Source organism: Chaetomium fimeti (genome assembly GCF_033439085.1).
Source record: "Chaetomium fimeti strain CBS 168.71 chromosome Unknown B0H64scaffold_6, whole genome shotgun sequence".
In the NCBI taxonomy this organism is placed as follows: domain Eukaryota; kingdom Fungi; phylum Ascomycota; class Sordariomycetes; order Sordariales; family Chaetomiaceae; genus Chaetomium; species Chaetomium fimeti.
The window spans coordinates 271148-288080 of NW_026944334.1; the positions used below are offsets into that span (position 1 = coordinate 271148).

At 56.1% G+C, this 16933-nt stretch overlaps 6 protein-coding genes across 6 annotated transcripts; 4 read left to right on the top strand and 2 right to left on the bottom strand.

Annotated features, from left to right (window-relative positions):
* The first annotated feature begins 226 nt into the window (after nucleotides 1-226).
* B0H64DRAFT_344989 (uncharacterized protein) lies at nucleotides 227-1615 on the top strand. The gene is made up of 3 exons (XM_062801304.1): nucleotides 227-447; nucleotides 527-1000; nucleotides 1082-1615. The coding sequence occupies exons 1-3, from the start codon at nucleotides 415-417 to the stop codon at nucleotides 1538-1540; spliced, it is 966 nt and encodes a 321-aa protein (XP_062656392.1). The 5' UTR covers nucleotides 227-414; the 3' UTR covers nucleotides 1541-1615.
* A 566-nt stretch (nucleotides 1616-2181) lies between these two features.
* B0H64DRAFT_444197 (glycosyltransferase family 8 protein) lies at nucleotides 2182-3388 on the bottom strand (the record flags this gene model as incomplete). The annotated part of the gene is made up of 3 exons (XM_062806763.1): nucleotides 2182-2193; nucleotides 2249-2844; nucleotides 2905-3388. The coding sequence occupies 3 exons, from the start codon at nucleotides 3386-3388 to the stop codon at nucleotides 2182-2184; spliced, it is 1092 nt and encodes a 363-aa protein (XP_062656393.1).
* Nucleotides 3389-4640: 1252 nt separating this feature from the next.
* B0H64DRAFT_327783 (aspartic peptidase domain-containing protein) lies at nucleotides 4641-6521 on the top strand (the record flags this gene model as incomplete). The annotated part of the gene is made up of 2 exons (XM_062800803.1): nucleotides 4641-6105; nucleotides 6181-6521. 2 exons carry the CDS (start codon nucleotides 4641-4643, stop codon nucleotides 6519-6521), a joined length of 1806 nt encoding a protein of 601 aa, XP_062656394.1.
* A 457-nt stretch (nucleotides 6522-6978) lies between these two features.
* B0H64DRAFT_363093 (putative peptidase domain-containing protein) lies at nucleotides 6979-8481 on the top strand. Its single transcript, XM_062801789.1, has 2 exons — nucleotides 6979-7913; nucleotides 7977-8481. The coding sequence occupies exons 1-2, from the start codon at nucleotides 7469-7471 to the stop codon at nucleotides 8336-8338; spliced, it is 807 nt and encodes a 268-aa protein (XP_062656395.1). The 5' UTR covers nucleotides 6979-7468; the 3' UTR covers nucleotides 8339-8481.
* Nucleotides 8482-9183: 702 nt separating this feature from the next.
* On the top strand, nucleotides 9184-11418 carry B0H64DRAFT_403008 (uncharacterized protein). Its single transcript, XM_062804273.1, has 3 exons — nucleotides 9184-10502; nucleotides 10554-11028; nucleotides 11198-11418. Exons 1-2 carry the CDS (start codon nucleotides 9491-9493, stop codon nucleotides 11000-11002), a joined length of 1461 nt encoding a protein of 486 aa, XP_062656396.1. The 5' UTR covers nucleotides 9184-9490; the 3' UTR covers nucleotides 11003-11028; nucleotides 11198-11418.
* Nucleotides 11419-14025: 2607 nt separating this feature from the next.
* On the bottom strand, nucleotides 14026-15672 carry B0H64DRAFT_403013 (glycosyl hydrolase family 62-domain-containing protein). Its single transcript, XM_062804274.1, has one exon. It carries the CDS (start codon nucleotides 15334-15336, stop codon nucleotides 14371-14373), a length of 966 nt encoding a protein of 321 aa, XP_062656397.1. The 5' UTR covers nucleotides 15337-15672; the 3' UTR covers nucleotides 14026-14370.
* Between the last annotated feature and the right edge of the window lie 1261 nt (nucleotides 15673-16933).

Consider the following 16933-nt stretch of genomic DNA (forward strand, 5'->3'; position numbering starts at 1 on the left):
GTGACTACTAGGTGGATCCCGAGTCATGTTCCCATGTGTTGAGACAAAACCCAAGTGATATGGTGGTTTCCACTATCTCACCATACTCCTGAAATCGGACACTTTCCTTGATCAACGTTCCAAGTGGCCAGGTTTCATCTGCCGAGCTTAGTCGGCCGTAAGGGGTCCTCTCGTGGAGACGTCTAAGTCGTCATGACCCCACCTTCGGGGAAGCTCAACCGTTCCACGCAATACTACGCGACTGTTGCAACATAGCACATACCTGGGTGGGGACCATTAGGTATTTAGTCTGCTATGTACGATCCTGGCCATGGGTTTTTTTTCTTTCTCACCTCACTGTCAAGTCCGTCTCCACGCACGAAGAACACTGAACAGTCTAGGTATTAAAACAAACGTTGAAACCAAAACACCATCATGGCCCCCATCAAAACAGTAGCCGTTCTCGGAGTAAGTACCTACCTACCTCCCTTCCACCAAACCCCAACCACATCATGCCCATACTAACCCCCACCTCCCCAACCCCCAGGGCAGCACAGGCAACCTCGGCCCCTCCCTCATCCACGCCCTCCACAACGCGGGCTTCACCGTCACCGCCATCACCCGCCCCTCCCCCACCCCCAGCACTAACACCACCACCACCACCACCAACCCTCCCACCCCAAACCTCCCCCCCGACACCCGCACCCTCACAGCGGACTACGCCTCGGTCGAATCCCTCACCGCCGCCTTCTCCGGCCAGGACGCGGTGGTGTCGGCGGTGGGCACGCAGGCGGTCGGCACGCAGCACACGGCGGTGGATGCGGCGGTGGCGGCGGGCGTGCAGAGGTTCGTGCCGTCCGAGTTTGGCATCCATACGCGTCTGGTGCGGGAGAGGCCGATTGGGCGGGTGTTGGCGGGGAAGGTGGGGGTGGTGGATTATTTGGAGGGGGTTGTTGAGAGGACTGGAGGGGAGGGGGGGTTGAGTTGGACGGGGGTGTCGACGGGGTTGTTTTTTGATTGGGTGAGTTGGTCGTTCTTTTTTGCTCTCTCTGGTGGGAGGGGGTGGTGTGGTGGTTATGGTCGAGGGCTAATGGGATTCCAGGGCCTCGAACGCAGCGGGTTAGGTACCGTCAATATAAAGGACAAGACGGCCACTGTCATCGACTCGGGCGACGAGAAGTGGTACGCCAGCACCCTCGCGCAGATCGGTAGGGTTGTGGCGGGCATTTTGAAGCACCCCGACGAGACGGCGAACAAGTACATCGCCACAGCGTCGTTTAACCTCTCCCAGAACGAGCTGATTGCGATTGTGGAGGAGTTGACGGGATGGAAGTTGGCAGTCACGAAGATAAAGTCGGCGGATCTGCAACAGAGTGGTGAGGCGAAGCTCGCGGCGGGTGATTACTCGGCGTTTGTGGACTTGTTGAGGGCGCACAACTCTGCGGACGGCGCGGGCAACGGGCTGCCCGAGGAGGAGAGCGCGAACGGGTTGATCGGTGTGCCGTATGAGGATGTGAGGGAGTCCGTGAAGAGCTGGCTGCAGCGGGAAGGGGCGCTGTAAACAACAACTAGACTCACGGCGCGTAAAGGGGTCGTGGGTTAAAATCTAAAATACAACGATGATGTTCTTATTGCGATATCTTACTGCACAGAATGATATCTTGTGTGTGTTCTTTGTTTAGGTACCTAAGTGCCGGGCTTCAACACTTCACAGACGCGAGGACATAATTCTGGTCATATTTCAGCATGCGTGGGGAGCAATACTCAGACCAACTCGTCGTATCGTTGGAGTGACTGAACTGCATGTACATTCGGGTAGCTATGCTAGAGCCTCGTCTCGTGTCTACCGTTAACGCAGAACGAACCGTCTACCGACCTGCTCTAAGCCATATCCCAGCTCAGATACACCCCATCGCCGCCATCCGCCTGGTACGAGACTAGATGGGCTTCTTAGAACGCCGTGATGCATCCACTGTCTTTCGAAGGAACAAGAACATCAGAAAACAGCAAACTCGAAAGCTCCCATTTGAAAACCGGTATGGGGCGCCCGCCATGCCCGTACAACGCCAGACCAAACGCCGGATGAAATGCCCGCTTCTTTGATGTGCACAAAATCTGACCGCCAGGACTATCCAAGAAAACAAAGGACCGTTGGACCGCTGATTAACACAGGCAACGGGCTCACGGTCCATCTAAAACATGCTAACATATCCGCTATAATAACCGTTAGCATAGAACTCAGTTGGCAAAAGAAAAAAGAGGTTCGTACCTTGCGCCTCTGCATAAAGTCCTCGTAGAAGCCATTCCACAAGTCCCTTTCCACGCAATATTCGGTACCCTTTCGTACACGGCACGCCGGCTGCTTCTGATTTCGGAAATTGGTGTTCTCCTTCCACGGCTTCGGCACGGGCCAGTCGGAGAAGTGCAGGAACTTGGCTTCATTGAACACGGCTACAGGATCCCACGCCTCGTTTTCGTCGCCGAGATACTTGGCGTACTCGTCTCCCTCCCACCGGAATACCTGCGTGAGGAGGTCGTATGGCCTATGCGGTAACACCAGCGCCGTGTCGCCGTACAGGTAGTTGAGGATCTCCATATCGTAGTCGTCAGGCCCCGCCGCGTCGACCTTGGCCATGACGCGGGCGAACTCGTGCTCGCTCGGCTCGACGAGGACGAGCTGAGACGACAAAATCTTGGTTTCGGGGTAGAGCCAGTAGGCGCGTGGCATGGCGACAGGGCAGGACGGGAGTAGGAACAGCTCGTCCATATTTTGTAGGACGACTGAATCGGAATCAAGGGATAGCACACGCTTATATTGGGTCTGGTTGAAGGCGAGGAGCTTGGTAAAGGACTCAGCCCAAGTTTCTACGGCAGTTCCCAGATTAGCAACTCTATCTGCTTCCTCGGGTGTTGGGGAAAACGCACTATCATTGCCCTCGCGAGATTGGACCTCAATAGGCACAAGTTTGGCACCATACTCATCGCGAGCCTTGATCAACAACCGGGCATTGCTGCTAGTGGGACTGCTGCCTGGCTTTGCGCCTTGGTCCAGCATGTACGACGGGTACATCATGACGCGGTCGGCGCGGCTATTAACATGCTGCAGTCGCTCGAGCAGCATGACCGAATTGCACAGATACTCATTGTCGGTCACGTACTGCGTGTAGGCGAATTGTGACCAGTCAACCGCACTCTCGTCCGTCGGCGTCGTGCTGTCCGGCTGCCCTTTGCTCCACGCCGCGGGGCTCGGAATATTGGAGAGTGCATCGTAAGTGTAACGGTGGCCGAAAACGATATAGATGCCGATGAATAAGGTGGCAGGGATTAACAGGCGGAGTTTTCGGGATGATAGGATATTCGTGACCTTGAGAGGCGTTGAATCACCCGCCGCCATGTCGCCGTTGGGCATGGTTGATGTTGCTTGGGGCCAAAAGGTTTTGAAAACCTCCCGGCCAGGCATGGTGAGATGATGGCGTCTTTGAATTTCGGGTAGGATTCCCGTCAGCCCTGCCGGTTTGGGGCCCGGGGACTCACTCAGCTTTTAAAAGGAGGAGTGATCAGCCCTCCAAAACCCTAAACCATCTTCGCCAACATTGAACAGGGGGTTGATGCCATGGACCCAACACGGCGCAAGCAGCACCAACCAGATGCTGACATAGCCGGCGAATGCGCGCCTGCGGCGTACTATGCCTAAAACGCTCCTATCGGCGGCAAGACGGCAGCGGTCCGACCGGTCTTATCCAAGGTTCCTCACAACGCAAACAAAGCAAATCTGAGGGTATATTTGGTTTGTTTGCGCCAAATTTTCCCAGATTTGATCTGATTTAATTTGTTTGCCCTGGGTCAAAGCAAATCCCCAATTTAACCCTCACGCCGAACTCACCCATCTCATCCGTCTGTTGACAGTTCCAGCTGGTGCTGGCGGTCATAATTAGGGTTAGGGTTGTGGCGGTTGTGGCGGTTGACGGCATTTCGAGTGCATTTTGCAGGACCCAGCCACACTATCTGGCTTGGCAAATCTGCCAAATCTCACAACGCAAATCGAACAGCTTATTTGATTGACTGGGAGGTCGATTTGCGTTGATTTGCGTTGGATTTGTTTGATTTGTTTGACGAGATTTGCGTTGTGAGGAGCCTTGGTCTTATCCAGCATGTTGGTGGAAGATAGGGATCGGCCTGAAACTTGCTGTCTTTTCGGTTCCAGTGCGTCGGGTTGCACGAGCCCAAAGAACCGCATCGCCAGGATGGCCAATCGTACCAGAACTCTCACCACCCCCATCCAATCGCGGCTCTTTAAATCCTCTTAATTTCTCCTTGTCAGTGATGCCTGGTCGTTGACAGCATCGCCGTGCGGCACAGTCCCAGTCCCGAGCATCCCGAAGTCCCCGGTGTGTTCAACCATAAGGTGGTACCTAATTTGCATGATTGCATCTTTGATCCCCCCCCCTCCCCCTTCCCCCTCCCATCAGGCTAGGGACAAGGGCAAGGAGCATTATGTAGAGGCAAGGTTTCACCATGAATGAAGAAGAAGGAGGGTGGGAGCCTGCTGGTCCCATAAGTGACTGGGTTGTCTCTTCTCCCGCTATTTTCCTCTGGTGTTGTTGTTTTCTCTTCTAGCATCCTTCTTGACACAACATAATGCCTGGATAAGACGTTTTGCAATGATAACCCGGTTCAGCCTGTTCACGCTACTCGTCGGGCTTGCTCTCGCCGCGGAACCAAAACAGGTGGTATGGTCTAAGGAAGCCTTTGGCCCAGATGGGCCCTGGAACGCTGTCGAAGTCTCCTTCGGGTCCCAGCCCAACATTGCTATATTCCCAGGTCGCAGGTTCAACACATATGTTACCACGTCCGACTATTGCGCTTTCAACAACTCGGTGCCTCACTGCGTTTCGGGGACTTACCTCAAAGACGACGTCGTGGCTGATGACAAAACAATAAGATACACACCGGACACTCAAGGGGTAACCGCGGGCATTGAAGCCCGCGGGACCGCCAACATGTATCTCGAGGACATTGAGATGCAGTTCGCGTCTGGTACTGCCACTGTCAAGAACCACTCGATCACCCTCATCGAGGATAGCTCCCAGGTGTTTGTCTATCCCGACGGCACCTTCTACCCCATCTTCACTGGCTGTCTCAGCATCGGCGCTACCGACTCGCAACAAGTCTTCACCCGCGGCGACGGGGAACCAACCATCAACGCCAGCATGATCCCCTGGGCACTCGAATCCTCCGGCGAAACCCCGTCCAGCTCCTTCGGCCTCCACTACGGCTCAGCCGGCGTCACCGCCAGAATGCCCGGCTCGCTCGTCTTCGGCGGCTACGACCGCAACCGCGTCATCGGCCCCATCCTCTCCCTCGAAGCCGACTTCGGCAAACCCACCACCCTCCAAGACATCTCCCTGCACGTCATCAAAGGCGCCTCCCCCTTCCCCCCCTCCACCACCGGCAACACCGGCAACACCGCCGCGCCCACCACCATCCCCAACCTCCTCAGGAGTCAAGACAGCGCCAACGACGACGCGACCGCCAACCTCCCCATCACCCTCGACCCCTGCTCGCCCTACCTCACCCTCCCCAAACCCACCTGCGACGCCATCGCCGCCCACCTCCCCGTCACCCACAACGCGAGCCTCGGCCTCTACCTCTGGAACACCTCCTCCCCGCGCTACCACCTCCTGACCTCTTCCGCCTCCACCCTCGCCCTCACCTTCATGGGCGCCAGCAACACCGCCTCCCCCGTCACCATCCACATCCCCTTCCCCCACCTCAACCTCACCCTCACCCCGCCCTTCACTGATAACCCCCTCCCTTATTTCCCCTGCTACACGGGCGGCGCGCCCGGGGGGGAGTATGTGCTGGGGCGGGCGTTCTTTCAGGACGTGTTTTTGGGTGCGGATTGGGAAGGGGGGAGGTCGTGGTTGGCGCAGGCGCCGGGGCCGAATATACCGGCGGGGGTGGATGCGGTGGGTGTGGATGGGGGGGTGGAGGGGGGCGGGAATGATTGGGAGAGGTCGTGGGAGGGGGTTTGGAGGGTGCTGGAGGAGGGGGATGTGGAAGGGTTGGAGGGGGGTGGGGGGAGTACGGTTACGGGGAGTGGGGATGGGGATGGGGGTGAGGGTGGTGAGAGTGGTGATGGTGGTGATGGTGGTGATGGTACTGGAACTGGTGGTAGTGCTGGTGCCGATGGCGGGGGAGAGGAAGCTGGTGGCTTGTCGACGGGGGCGATGGCGGGTATTGGGGTTGGGGCGGCTGTTGGGGGAGCGTTGTTGGTCGCGGCGGCTGGTATGATTTGGTGGAGGAGGCGGAGGATGGGGCAGGCGTCACCGCAGGAGATGATGGCTTCCACGCCGATGCACGATGGTACTACTATGGCGTCACCGGTCTACAGGGATCAATACACGGACCATTACGGACCGAAATCGCCAGACCCCGTTGCGATGGGTCACATGTCAGAAGCACCTGTGCAGAACGCCGTCTTCGAAATGCCAGGCGACCGTCCAGGAAACCATACCAGTACCGATTGGACCATGCGATAGCTGCCACGATTTCCTAGGATTGTGGGGTTGGTCGTTGGCGTTTAATATTCTAAAAACTGTCGTCTGAACAGGGTCTTTTGTGAAGAATCGATAAATGATGATTTCTAATAGATTCGAATCTTGCTTGTTCCGTCTTGGTGGTGTTGAGTCGTTGACCGTTGAGAGGTATGCTCATGTTGCTGGATCCGAGGACTCGGTAAGACCGTGGGTTTATATTCAAGCCGTTCCCAAGCGAAGGGGTCGAGTTGTTGGTTGGTCACCGCAGCGTGGGGGCCACCACATGGTTATGGCAGTTCATCCGAAAGGGCAGTTCTGGAATCCAGGAAACTTGGTTCCAACGAGGCCTCAGCAGCAGTTCAGCCCGGACTGTGGTGGTACTCACGAAAAGAATGGGATGCTTGGCGGCACCTTGATGGCCACCTCCGCATCGTGAGGGGGAACCAACCGCGAGCCATAACGTAAAGCCATCAAGGTTCTCAGTCAGGCTTTTCTGAGGGGTTTCCTGCCTTCTCTCAACAACATTGTTCTCTCAACCAATCAGTCCATGTGGTATTATCTGCAGCCCGTGAGTGTTCCCTTGTCCCCAGCCACGAACACCCGCATCGTCAGCTCAGAAAGAAGCGTCATCCTTGACTGCCAAGCGAAGGCTTGCCTATTCTCCTGCCTTATAATGCTGAAGGAACCGGGTTTACTTCCAGATTGGAGTCTAGAGAAGCCGATCGAGCTGGCGAGCCAGTTGTACCACCACACTAAGGTGAGAAAACACACCGAGAGACCCTTGCTCTCCAGCTCTGCCTCCAGAATGCCGAGAGAGAACCCCCACAGGCGAAAAAGTCGCATAGTTCGGCTTCGAGTATTTAGCTGGGGGCTGCCTCCCAACACTAGGTAGTGAGAAGGTTACACAGTGATTACCGTCCTTCAACGACACTATTCACACATAATTCACCATGCGTTCCTCCATCCTCTCCGCCGTGTGCCTCCTCGCGGCCGGCACATCGGCCCTCCCCGCCTCATCAGCCCAAGACACCACAACCACCACCCCCTCCTCCACCGCCTCGGCGAGCTCAACCCCCACCCCCTACGACTTCACCGCCGGCGCCGTGACCTCCTTTCCCATCCACTCCTCGTGCAACAGCACTCTTCGGAGACAACTGGAGCGGGCTCTCGATGAGACGGTCGAGCTCGCCGCTCATGCGCGTGACCACATCCTCCGCTTCGGCGGCGCCTCGCCCTTTGTGCAGAAGTACTTCGGCACCGGCAACGGCACCGATGGCACCCCTCTGGCTTCGACCGCCATGCCCCTGGGTTGGTTCAGCCGCGTGGCATTAGGCGACAGAGGAAATATGACATTTCGCTGCGACGACCCGGATGAGAACTGCGCGACGCAGGATGGTACGTCCCACCACTAATACCGTCTCTCGGACTTCTAGAAACTAACCATGATACCGTACACAGAATGGGCAGGCCACTGGCGCGGCGCCAACGCGACGCAGGAGACGGTCATCTGCCCGCCGTCGTACGCGAAGCGGCGCTGGCTCGACTCGGTGTGCGGCCTGGGCCACACCGTCGTCGGCTCGCCGCTCAACACCTTCTGGGCCACCGACCTGCTGCACCGCGTCCTGCACGTGCCGCAGATCAGCGAGAACCTCGTCGAGCACTACGCCGAGGACTACGAGGCCGTTCTCGAGCTGGCCAAGACCGACCCGGCCAAGTCGGCTATTGACAGCGACACGCTCCAGTACTTTGCCATTGATGTGTACGCGTTTGATATCGCGGCGCCTGGCGTGGGCTGCACCGAGGCGGAGGAGGAGGAGTAGGGTACCAGGCTTGTGATGTCCTGCCTCCGTGCGGCTTGAGGGAGATTATAATTAGACACTGCGGGAAGAGTTCCCCGTGAAGGAAAAGTGGTTACGAATAGATGACAATAGATAATTCTCTCTCGGCCTTCGCCCAACCCGTATCAGCGGCTCTATCATGTTATCACCCCGCCTTTCTAGGTCATTGACAACAACTCGCAATGCAAGGTTCCATGGCAGTGGATTTTCTCCCTCCTCCCGCTGTCCTTGTAGCAGTAGTGGTTCTGATGCTTTGCGGACCAATAGTACTAGTGCGCCGTGAACCTTTCAACTCCGGCAATATTCTTCCCAAAATCTCATGGATCCAATGTGCTTACGGGTTGTGTGGAAGTCCACTGCCCTCTTAGCGCGCCCCAAGCCTTTCATTTTCTCATTCGGGTCTCTGCTTTGCGTGGCCCTTCCCATCCTCCTCCGTATATGCGTCGGAATAAGTCTCGTGGAAGTGTTGCGGACACACCTGTCGAAATAGCGAAAGTAGGGAGTTCTAAACCTCGGTACCTACATGTACCTAGGTACCTAAGGTACCTACCACCGAATCATTGTTGATACCTACTACAACGAATCTACTCGAGCCGGCTGTTCCTGGGATTGGCTTTGGGCCTGGAGGCTGCAACAAAGTTTACAGACATTGTCAATTCCGAGGTTGCATCAGTCCATCCTCGAAAGCCGGCTGGGGGCGCCTCGCATACTTTGTGTACATTCAACGTGTGTTGGTTTGATCATTGTGCCCACGAACCAATGATGTTGGGTGCGACGAAAAGTCAAAAGTCCCCTGCCACCGTTCTATGCACACCAAAAGCAAACAACCCGTGCCTGCCTGTCCTGGACTCTGACCCTCCATCTGAGTCACACTTTCCAACCCTCCGTGGACGCCCTTCTTTAAACACCCAACGCGAAAAATGACCTGCCTGTCGGAACTACCTACTCGCTTCCCTGTTTTCATTCTACCAGAACAAATCGCACAAAACGCGCGAAACTCCTCCAACTGGAGGCCGAGCCCGAGTTGCGTAACTGTCTTGTTAAGGTACTTATGACTCCCAAATCGCGCCATACTACCTCCTCTACCCAGTACCCGCCTCCGTACATGTAGGTATCGCAGCCACACTGAGCAACATGCGAAAACTATTTTCCAAATTCCGCCTTGCCGCACGAGCGCGCAAACGGTCAACACCGACTCAGGATCCCGAGGCCGCTGCGGTGGTTGGTGTAGCCGAGGCTGAGCTCAAGTATTCTGTCCATAGCTCAACGGCTGAAAGGCGACCCCAAAAGCACCCGCTCTCGGCACAGCACGACCACGCCGATGACCCCATCCCGGGGACAGCGTCAAACAGACCCTCCATACAGGCTTCCCCAGCCAAACCCACTCTAGAAACCCTACCAGCCGAGCTTCGAACCGAGATCCTTTCCCACATCGTCGACCTGAACGACCTGAGCGCCGTGGTGCACGCCTCTCCCGTGTTTCATCAACAGTACCTGCTGAACCGTCACCGCTTCCTAGCCCAATGCTTGAAAGGAACGCTCGAAAGCGTGCTCATCGATGCTTATATCCACCTGGCCTCATCCGACGTTGTCGAGCAACGCCTCGCTGCGCCAAAGCGTAGCTCCCGGCCGGCCATCACAGCAGTCATGGAGGGCTACGGTGAGCTCCGCAGGGCGAGTCAACGAGCATCGCGTGGAGACGGCGTCTTGGAACGCTGCGACATAGAAGATCTCACCAACATGGCATCGTTCTATCTGGCTGTTGTGCAGCCTCTGGTGACGGATTGCGCGACCCTGTTTTTGCAAAACCTAAAAGTCCAAAATCCAGCCGAGCTCGGCTCGTTGCGCAAAATAGAACGGACCCGACTCCTCAGAGCGCTCTATCGCTTCCAGATTTATCAAGACCTGTTCGCGAATGACGGGACGGGGAGCGATTTCTCCCATGTCGAAGTTCTAGCCGTGTTTTTTGGCATCTTCCACCCCTGGGAGGTTGAAGAGGTTCACTGCATAGACCACCTCGTCAGAGCTAGACACAACCAGGTCTTCGATAAGATCAAATGGGACGTCCACAAGACGAACGCCGCTAGATTTGGGGAACAGATGAACCCGATGACGCCGCCAGGCGCGTTTGACCTTGACAATGAGTGTATGCAGTTCCTCCCTTTTTATTTGATTCATTGCTCACTTCGGTCCGCAGACAATCGCCTATCCCTCCTGAACGGCACCATCTCACGCGGGCTGCCTCTTTTCCAAGCCGTCCCCAGAATGGCCGATCACGAGGCCCTGATTCGTCTCATGCAGCAAAATATGACCTGGGGCTTGGGCGAACCCATTCCAGAGACCATGGTGTCGTTGACTTCGGACTTTAGGCGCAGTTTTTACCCCTCGGAACTTGACCAAATGGAGGCGGCACGACAGAGGATGCCGTTTCTCGGCGATGACGAAGAGGCGCCGCCGCTGGCGTGGGTCATTATCTGGCGAGGCAGATATAGCACCACGTACGGGGACGTTATCCCGCCCGTGCTGCAGGATTGGGGGTACGTTTTCTGGGACGTGCATCGGCTTACTGCGAGGAGAGGGGAGATGAAAACCGAGTTGCTGTCGGCTTGGTTGCACAAGTGGCCAGAGGACCCAAGAGATTTATAATGTGCCTTGGCGCGAAATCTCTCCTGGTAAGTGACCGTACATCCGTCCCAAGGACATGAAAATGCGGACCAAAAGGCGGCGTCGATCTTGTTCTGCTCGGGATTAGGCGAATCATATCTCGTCAGGAAAAGGTTGTCCTCCCCTTCACCGCCGTGGTGCACGCCGCAATGTCGCACTAACAAGCCCATTGTCTAGAACGCAGCCAGGTCTGGACACTCCGGGCATCGGATCGGCGGGTGCGTGGAACCGCCACCCACCCAGGGGTCGATAGGCAGCAGAGGGATCTTGAACGGCGGCGTTGGCGGCTGCGGCGACGGCATAGCGGCTGCGGCTACGGCATGGCGGCTGCGGCGACGGCATGGCGGCTGCGGCGACGGCATGGCGGCTGCGGCGACGGCATAGCGGCTGCGGCTACGGCATGGCGGCTGCGGCGACGGCATGGCGGCTGCGGCGACGGCATGGCGGCGTGCCAGTTACTTATCCAACTCCGAAGGCCGAGAGCCGGATCAATGTCCCAGAGGCGGGTGGCTCAGGGGCACAGCCGAGAGCATTTTGCGGATACCGTCCCAGGTATAGGTCTCGTAATTGAGCATTGCCAGGTTCGTGGCCTTCGCGTCGATGGTCACTGTGCAGCATGCCAAGTTGAAATGCTTGATTGGGTCAAAGTCCTCATCATCGGGCCAGACGAGACCGAACTTCATCGCCACGCCATGGTCCTGGAGCTTGCAGAGGGATGCGTTGAGAGGGTTACCCGGCCACGGGACAACCGGCAACCCCCACCGGTCGAGGATGCTAAAGGCGACCTTTTCTGGCGAGGCTATGGGCTGTTCTTGCTTGACAAGTTGAATCTTGCGGACAAGTGGTGACACCACCAGACAATAAGGCGCAGGGCGTCCATTGTCGGTTCTCCCTCGCTACACGACTCCGCATGCCGGTTGCACCCAAACCTCATAACATATAGCATATGTTGGGCATTTGTGTACAGTGTGCTCCAGTCCCAAAATAAGTCCACTGCCTCCGGGCGCGACAGTACATGGAACGGGTAGAAGACGGGTTGATCCGGGCGTGACGGTGAGGCAACGGTACAATGATTAGTACTTGAACTCGCCGGCTGGAAGTCCGTAACCTTTCGCGATAGTTTGGAGCCAACGGAAGACAGTCGTCCAGGATATGTTTGCATAGTTCTGCGCCCTGGGAACATTTCCGAGCCACCCGTCGCCACGCACAAGCCACTGTTTGCTCCGGCGCATCAGCTCCGTTCGAGTTGCCGACCCAGGTCTTCCTGTCTGAAGTCTTCCAGCACGGACTTTTGCTTTTGCGGGCTCCATGTTGTCCAGATCCTGATCTGATCGTTGTGGCACTTGTAACAATGGTGGATCCGTCCCAAGATGTTGGCATTCTGCATAGCAATGTACGCCCATGACATTGCCGCTTTTTGACGACCGAAGTGGGCTCTTGTTGTGTCCTTAACATGTGAGCGATCAAGGGAAGCTGAATAATCGGCGACCCCTTCTTCACCCAGATCAGAACGTGCAAAATACGCCCCACGTTCTCAGGAACATGGTACTATACCTAGTCGTTTTGAACGACAAATGGGTAGAAGGCTTCGATGCTGGAACCTCGAGAGCCAGGAGCCCAAGACATATCCATGCCCGTGTAGGTAGTTGCACACCGTCCTTGCACTGTCCTCTTTGTGTGAGACGAGAAGACCCTGTAGGTGCGGTATCAGCCTGGAATGACGGGTCCTAACCTCTTCCTGGTCGACATTTGGAAACTTTGCATCTACTTTTCGGAGCATGCGCCGGACATTGTGTGACATTTGACTTATAACCAAGCCCGTGGGGCCAGAAAGCACGAAGGGGATCTCCTCCATTGGTTGGGGCCCAACTCGAACGAGTCCCTTGTCGTCGAGCTATGGCTGGTAAATCTTGGTCTTGGACGCAGCAACGTTTTTGGGCGCATCTTCGGAGTCTCGAAGCAGTAGAAGTTCCCCGTCGTCTTGGTAGCTAAGTCCTCGTCGGAGTCCGGAGGCCCCTCGAAGTTTTGTTGGGGCACCACGCCAAAAGCTTGAGCATAGTGCTTAGTCGCAGCGCTTGAAATCTTGGGCTCGGTACGGGCGCGCTTTGCCAGCCTGGTGTTAATGGCAGAGTCATCTATGATAGCAGTATTAGTGACAAGAAACGTAGGTAATAGTGCTTAGGGGTAAGGGGTCTAGGGAGCTTACCCGCAACCTCGACCACAATTGTATCGGGTATGTCATGGTGGTCCTGGCTTCCCTGCCTCCAATCCGAAGGTTCGTCGACAGGCGCGAGGCTATACTGCTCCGTACTGCATGGTAGCTTGGCGGTGGAGGCGGCCGCTCTTCGGGGCCGAGAGAACACTATATCAGTGTTAGGACCAAGAGTCTAAGTTACATGTCAGTCTTACCAGCCTCTTTTACATCTTCGGTATCGCGACGCTTGCTTGGCGGCATAGCGGACGTGGTGGGTACGGGGTAGGCTAAGGGCGTGCAGCGGCGGTAGGCCAACGTATCGATCTCATCGTCGTAGAGTAAAACACCATGAAGACTACTGGGCGCAGAGATACGAGACAGACGCGACACCCGGACAGTGGACAGACAAGTATGGGTGTCACAGAGTCAAGGTGCTCAAAATGATTTGTCACACACGGTAAATATTTTCTCTCTACCCTGTGCTGTGCGCTGAGCCCTATTCTCTTAGGGGGTAAGAGCGACGGTAGTGCCTTCCTCAAGGCCATCTACAGGTTCCCTACCAATAGCCAGATAGCCAATCAACCGCACCCTGACCAGAATGACCTAGGTTGAGATGTTTGAACTAGTAAAAGCGTATATGTCACCTCTCCGTGCTGCGTGTCTCGGATAGACGTGTGGATGCAGAGCTTTCGGAGGTATTACGGGTCAGAGCCAGAAAGTGAAGTACCTAGGTAGTGACGTCATGAGGCTCAGTAATGAGCTTCTTAAGCATGACCGAGCCCAATCCTAGGGAAGCTCCCCAAGGATCAGTTCCAGTTCTCCTCTCGACCTATGTAACGCCTGGACCTGAGAGAGAGCTCTTAGCTAGGAATTGAGTCTATCTTCGCCAGTGAATCGCCTTAGTCACGCAGCCCTGTGCGTGTGCAAGCATCTTCTTCAGCGGTTCTTCAAAGAGTTCAGTTTCTAGTTAGGAGCCCCTGACAGAAGGATATGAGGAGGAACACTATATTCTGGTTAACGGTTGTTTTATTGTGATATGCTAACAACTTGAAGCGTCGACCGAGTTCCTATTTGAAACATCCGTCTCGAAGGCTTCGAACCTCTCCCCTTCCCCCCATTGAAAAGCACCTCGTTACTTAAAAGGCCCAGAGCGCCTTTAGCTCTGCAGTGTCAGGACGCCGGGGCGGTACGGCAGGGAGTTATAATCGCCTCCCGAGCTGGGGTCGCGCCCTTGGTAGAGCAGCTGCAGGTTGCAGGCATCAATGGTGAAGGTCTGGTCGGCGCTCTTGCGCACCAGCTCGCCGTGGCTGATGTCGTTGGACCAGCTGGAGCCGCCGTTGGCCTTGCCCGCGAACGGGTTGCTCTCGGTGGCCGCGTTGGGGGTCCAGTCGCCGCCCAGGCTGCTGGCCGTGAAAGACCGGAAGTACCGGCCCCCGCTACCGATCGCCTCGACGATCATCAGGTACTTCTGCTGGCCGTCCACCTTGTACACCTGCACCGCCTCGAACAGGTTGTTCCTGGTGTCGCTCATGATGATGGTCGACGAGGTGCCAAAGCTGCCGGGGAAGTCGCCGATCGGCATGCTGGCACGGTAGATCTTGCCGTTGTCGCCGCAGAAGAACAGGTACATGTTCTCGTCGTCACCGATGACGGTCTGGTCGATAACGCCTGTGTCGGAGTCCTGGATGGTGCCCTCGAAGAGCGGTTGGGCGCTAGACCAACCGTTGGGGTCGGTGGGGTCGTTCGACGTCATGTAGGAGAAGGAGGTCGGGCCCCATTGGTAGGCGAGAATCCAGACGTCCGTGGGGGCGAAGTGGAAGAGGGTGGGCGCGACGGTACCCGTGCTCATGGCGTTCTGGCTCGCGGCGCCCATGTCCTCCCAGTTGCTGAAGAGGCCGAAGTTCATGGAGCCCCAGTTGGTGCCGTCGTTGGTCGTGGCGTAGACGAGGTGCTGGCCCTCGTACGGGACGACGGTGAAGTCCTTGAGTGCGACCCACGGGCTCTTGGGCTCGGCGAGCACGCCGCTCGACGTCCACTTGTACGAGGTGGGGAGGTCGCAGCCCTGTCCTGCGACAGAGCCCGCCGAAGCGAGGAGGGCGAGGCTGGATCGTGTGAGTCTCATGGTGATGGTCTTCGCTGGGACAATGAATCAACGGACGGTGACGGTGTGGAACAGCACAGAAAGGTCGAAACAGAGTCGAGCTCTCACTAGGTTTATATACCCCTGAGGCCCCTGAGGCCCGAGCGGCTACGCCCGGTTGTAAGTATGTAAATCATTGCTTCCGGAAGAAGGATCGCCGCTTCGCCCAGATGGCTGTCGGGGTGGCTTTCCGGGTTGTCACAACAAGCTATTCCTGGCAAGATTCTCCACCAATATCAACAACAACGTTTGCAAGCTCGAGGCAAGTTCGTAACCCGCAAGGAGTGCCGGCATAGGTGTGCGGACCCGGACTCTCGGTAGTGCGGGGAGTCCACCGGGGGAAATCCACTGACATGCGACGTGCGGATATTAAACAGGCCCTCCTACTGGAGCGCTTCCCAATCGATGCGACTCTACAACGGCTGTTGATCGGCATTGTTTCATGCTCCGTTAAGCGCGCGAGAGCTGGCGATTCTTGGGTTGCACTCTTCAGCCTCGGCCCTCGGCGGCTTTTTCTCCATCACTCGTCGCCGATATCATATACATTCCCAATTCCGGAAGTGTTGCGGATGTTTACGGTGAACGCAGCCTAAACGATGTTTGAGGGAGGGGCGTGGGAAAGCGACGGATAATTTACGCCACCTTGGTGATCGCTTGTTGAAAAGTTGGAAAAACTTACCAAACGAAGATCAACGAGCTGAGGACTGAGGTAAGTTGGTGGAAGAATACGAGATTTTACCAGAGACGTGGTCGTCTGGTCCTGTTGCAATACTCGCCGCGAAGGACTTCACTCTCCTTTCGACCGTCATCGACATAGGAGGTCGCGAGGAAGGTTGTGGGTTTTGGCGTACGACTCCCAGGATACTTCTCTTTCAGTTGTTTCTAAGAAGCCCTACCTAGGTACCTGAGTAGGTAAGTATCTATGTTTGAATATTCATTTGCGTCGCGAGTAGTAATCACGGTACCCGGACCGCGAAACCAAAACGCACCATGATTGCCAGTGTGGGAAGGAACAGGAAAAGGCGAAGCTACTTCCATAAAGAACGCAGCTAGGATGATTTCTGTCTGTATAGGTAATTACCTACATAGGGGGTACCGCCTGCCGAACAAAGCGCGTCGCTTTACCTAAGATGCCACACAAGAGCTAGGGCAACAACATGTTCAGTATCTGTTAAAACTTGAATGGGTAAAACCTGACAAAAGATTCATCCAATTGTCGTAACCCTTGGGCTCAGGCGTAGGTGGCTAACATGTGGCAACATAGCCCACCTAGGAATGCTGCGGTTAAGGGGGGAGGGGGGGGTTCAACAGCATGGATGCACTCGAGCGCCGGCCGAATGGATGTAACGGTGAGGGTGGCAATTATCACTTATGCAAGGCAAAGGGCTAGTCAGCTCAACTTTTAAACTCGACCTTTGCTTACTGCCAGTTAGGACGAGACCGTCACTTAGCTCGGCGGCCGGCATTGTAGGTACATACACAAGCTCATATGTGGATTAAAAGGTTCTCATGGAAGTCAACCATTCGCGGTATCTTCGCTCACCATACAACATACAAAGAATGTTGATTCCACTCCAGG